Source organism: Etheostoma cragini, chromosome 13 (assembly GCF_013103735.1).
Source record: "Etheostoma cragini isolate CJK2018 chromosome 13, CSU_Ecrag_1.0, whole genome shotgun sequence".
NCBI classification, from domain to species: Eukaryota; Metazoa; Chordata; class Actinopteri; order Perciformes; family Percidae; genus Etheostoma; species Etheostoma cragini.
The window spans coordinates 25,922,320-25,925,085 of NC_048419.1; the positions used below are offsets into that span (position 1 = coordinate 25,922,320).

Genomic DNA, 2,766 nt, shown 5'->3' on the forward strand with positions numbered 1-2,766 from the left:
GTGTGTGTGTGTGTGTGTGTGTGTGTGTGTTTGTGTGTGTGTGTGTGTGTGTCAAGTACAAGCTAGTAGAACATGGTAACATGTTTAGGGGCGGCTGTGGCTCAGTGGTAGAGCGGTTGCCTGCCAATCGGAAGGTTGGCGGTTCGATCCCCGCCCCTGCAGTCATTGTCGAAGTGTCCTTGGGCAAGACACTGAACCCCGAGTTGCCCCCGGTGCTGCGCATCGGAGTGTGAATGTGTGTGAATGTTTATCTGATGAGCAGGTGTGTAGATGTGTGTGAATGTATATCTGATGAGCAGGTGGCACCTTGTACGGCAGCCCCGGACACAGTGTATGAATGTGTGTGAATGGTGAATGTTTCCTGTAGATGTAAAAGCGCTTTGAGCAGTCGTTAAGACTGGAAAAGCGCTATATAAATACAGCGCATTTAGCATCATAATGACATCACGTGACGCTGATCCTGCTGCGTTAGCATAATGCTAAAGCTGCTAGCAACACAGTAACAACACATACTATATAAAGCTAAGGAAGCTAACGTTAGCCGTGAGTTAGCTCCGCTGCTAGAATAGCTAGCTATATGTCAACAAACGGCTAGACGGGATACAGCTACGGTCGGAAGCTACGCAAATGTACGCAAAACCATGTTAAATTTACGCTAAAATAAAAATAATTTTAATATTTTTATCTAAGAAACGGGTTTTCATTCCTTTAGGGTGTTTCGAGTCAAACCACCATTTATTATTATATTTAATCGATGGTTTTGGTACTAAAACGTTAGCTGTATCCCCTCTTAGGTTAACATCACAGCTGCCTGCCGTTAGCTGCTAGCCGCTCTCGTCGACAATGAATGGGCCGTTAGCCGTTAGCTAACCCAGACCGTGTCCCGGTTTAAACCGGGATTCCGGGATGTTGTAGAACCGAACAGCCGTGGGACTGCGCAGGCACACGTCCACACACAGGAACCGGATCAAAACCGGTGACATAAATGCAGGTGTTTCTGTACCTGTGCCCAGAATGACGACGTCAAATTCAGACGGTAGATCCTCAGCAGCCATGTTGTTGTCTAGGCAGGGGGGGCGTGGTCAGACCACGCGTCATACAGAACCAACCAATGATGTATCAGATTGGTTTTACATGGTGATTGGATAAAATATGAATGATCAGCTCATCAAGTTAGGATAGTTTGAGAAAAAGTCACAATATTTTGTGTGTGTGTGTGTGTCTGAGTGTGTGTGTGTGTGTGTGTGTGTCTGAGTGTGTGTGTGTGTGTGTTTGTGTGTGTGTGTGTGTCTGAGTGTGTGTGTGTGTGTCTGAGTTTGTCTGTGTGTGTATGTGTGTGTGTGTGTGTCTGATGTGCAGAGGTTCTGATGTGCAGAGGTTCTGATGTGCATAGGTTCTGATGCAGAGGTTCTGATGTGCATAGGTTCTGATGTGCAGAGGTTCTGATGTGCAGAGGTTCTGATGTGCAGAGGTTCTGATGTGCATAGGTTCTGATGTGCAGAGGTTCTGATGTTCTAAGGTTCACTCACATGGAAGGAATTCTTATCTGAAAAGTTCTAAACGATCTAAATATTCACTCAGACCGTCTGCTATGGAATCGGTTCCACGATGTTCAAATCATCAGTTCCATCATTCACCAAGAGGAGGTGAGAGACCTGCCACATCAACGGGAGCGCGGCATGAGGAAACACTTTCACAGAACAATGGATCAAGGTCATGTTCTGAATTCTGAACCACGCATGGTTCATGCAAAACCTCACACCCCGGATCCTTTCAACATGTCGACCTGATGCAAACTAACGTGGACCAAGGCAGTCTTCTTTCCATCATGCACCGACAGGAGGAAATAACAGCGCTACTAGTGCAACAACATTCTTCATCCTCACTACCTCCACGAGATACACCAACATTGGATGTTGATGATGGAGATCCTCTTGAGTCCAGCGCATTCATTAGAGCATTAGAGCATGGTGTTTATACTCATTGGAGCAATATACCAAAGGACAACCTAGGGAGGTGGTCTAGACCTGCTCTACCTGTCAATTATAGAGCGATCTAGACCTGCTCTATCTGTCAATTATAGAGAGGTCTAGACCTGCTCTACCTGTCAATTATAGAGCGGTCTAGACCTGCTCTACCTGTCAATTATAGAGAGGTCTAGACCTGGTCTATCTGTCAATTATAGAGCGGTCTAGACCTGCTCTACCTGTCAATTATAGAGCGATCTAGACCTGCTCTATCTGTCAATTATAGAGAGGTCTAGACCTGCTCTACCTGTCAATTATAGAGTGGTCTAGACCTGCTCTACCTGTCAATTATAGAGAGGTCTAGACCTGCTCTACCTGTCAATTATAGAGCGGTCTAGACCTGCTCTACCTGTCAATTATAGAGAGGTCTAGACCTGGTCTATCTGTCAATTATAGAGCGGTCTAGACCTGCTCTACCTGTCAATTATAGAGAGGTCTAGACCTGGTCTATCTGTCAATTATAGAGAGGTCTAGACCTGCTCTATCTGTCAATTGTAGAGCGGTCTAGACCTGCTCCACCTGTAAATTATAGAGAGGTCTAGACCTGCTCTATCTGTCAATTATAGCGCGGTCTAGACCTGCTCTATGTGTAAATTATAGAGCGGTCTAGACCTGCTGTATCTGTAAATTATAGAGTGGTCTAGACCTGCTCTACCTGTAGATTATAGAGCGGTCTAGACCTGCTCTATCTGTAGATTATAGAGCGGTCTAGACCTGCTCTACCTGTAAATTATAGAGA

At 45.6% G+C, this 2,766-nt stretch overlaps 1 protein-coding gene across 1 annotated transcript in view; it reads right to left on the reverse strand.

Moving 5' to 3' along the window:
* Window positions 1-1,115, reverse strand: part of LOC117956043 (rab proteins geranylgeranyltransferase component A 2-like) — a 3,615-nt gene extending 2,500 nt beyond the window's left edge. Inside the window, exon 1 of the mRNA XM_034890886.1 lies at window positions 1,004-1,115. Coding sequence (XP_034746777.1) covers window positions 1,004-1,055 — 52 coding nt within the window. The 5' untranslated portion in view covers window positions 1,056-1,115. The remainder of the gene's footprint in view (window positions 1-1,003) is intronic.
* Window positions 1,116-2,766: the final 1,651 nt, after the last annotated feature.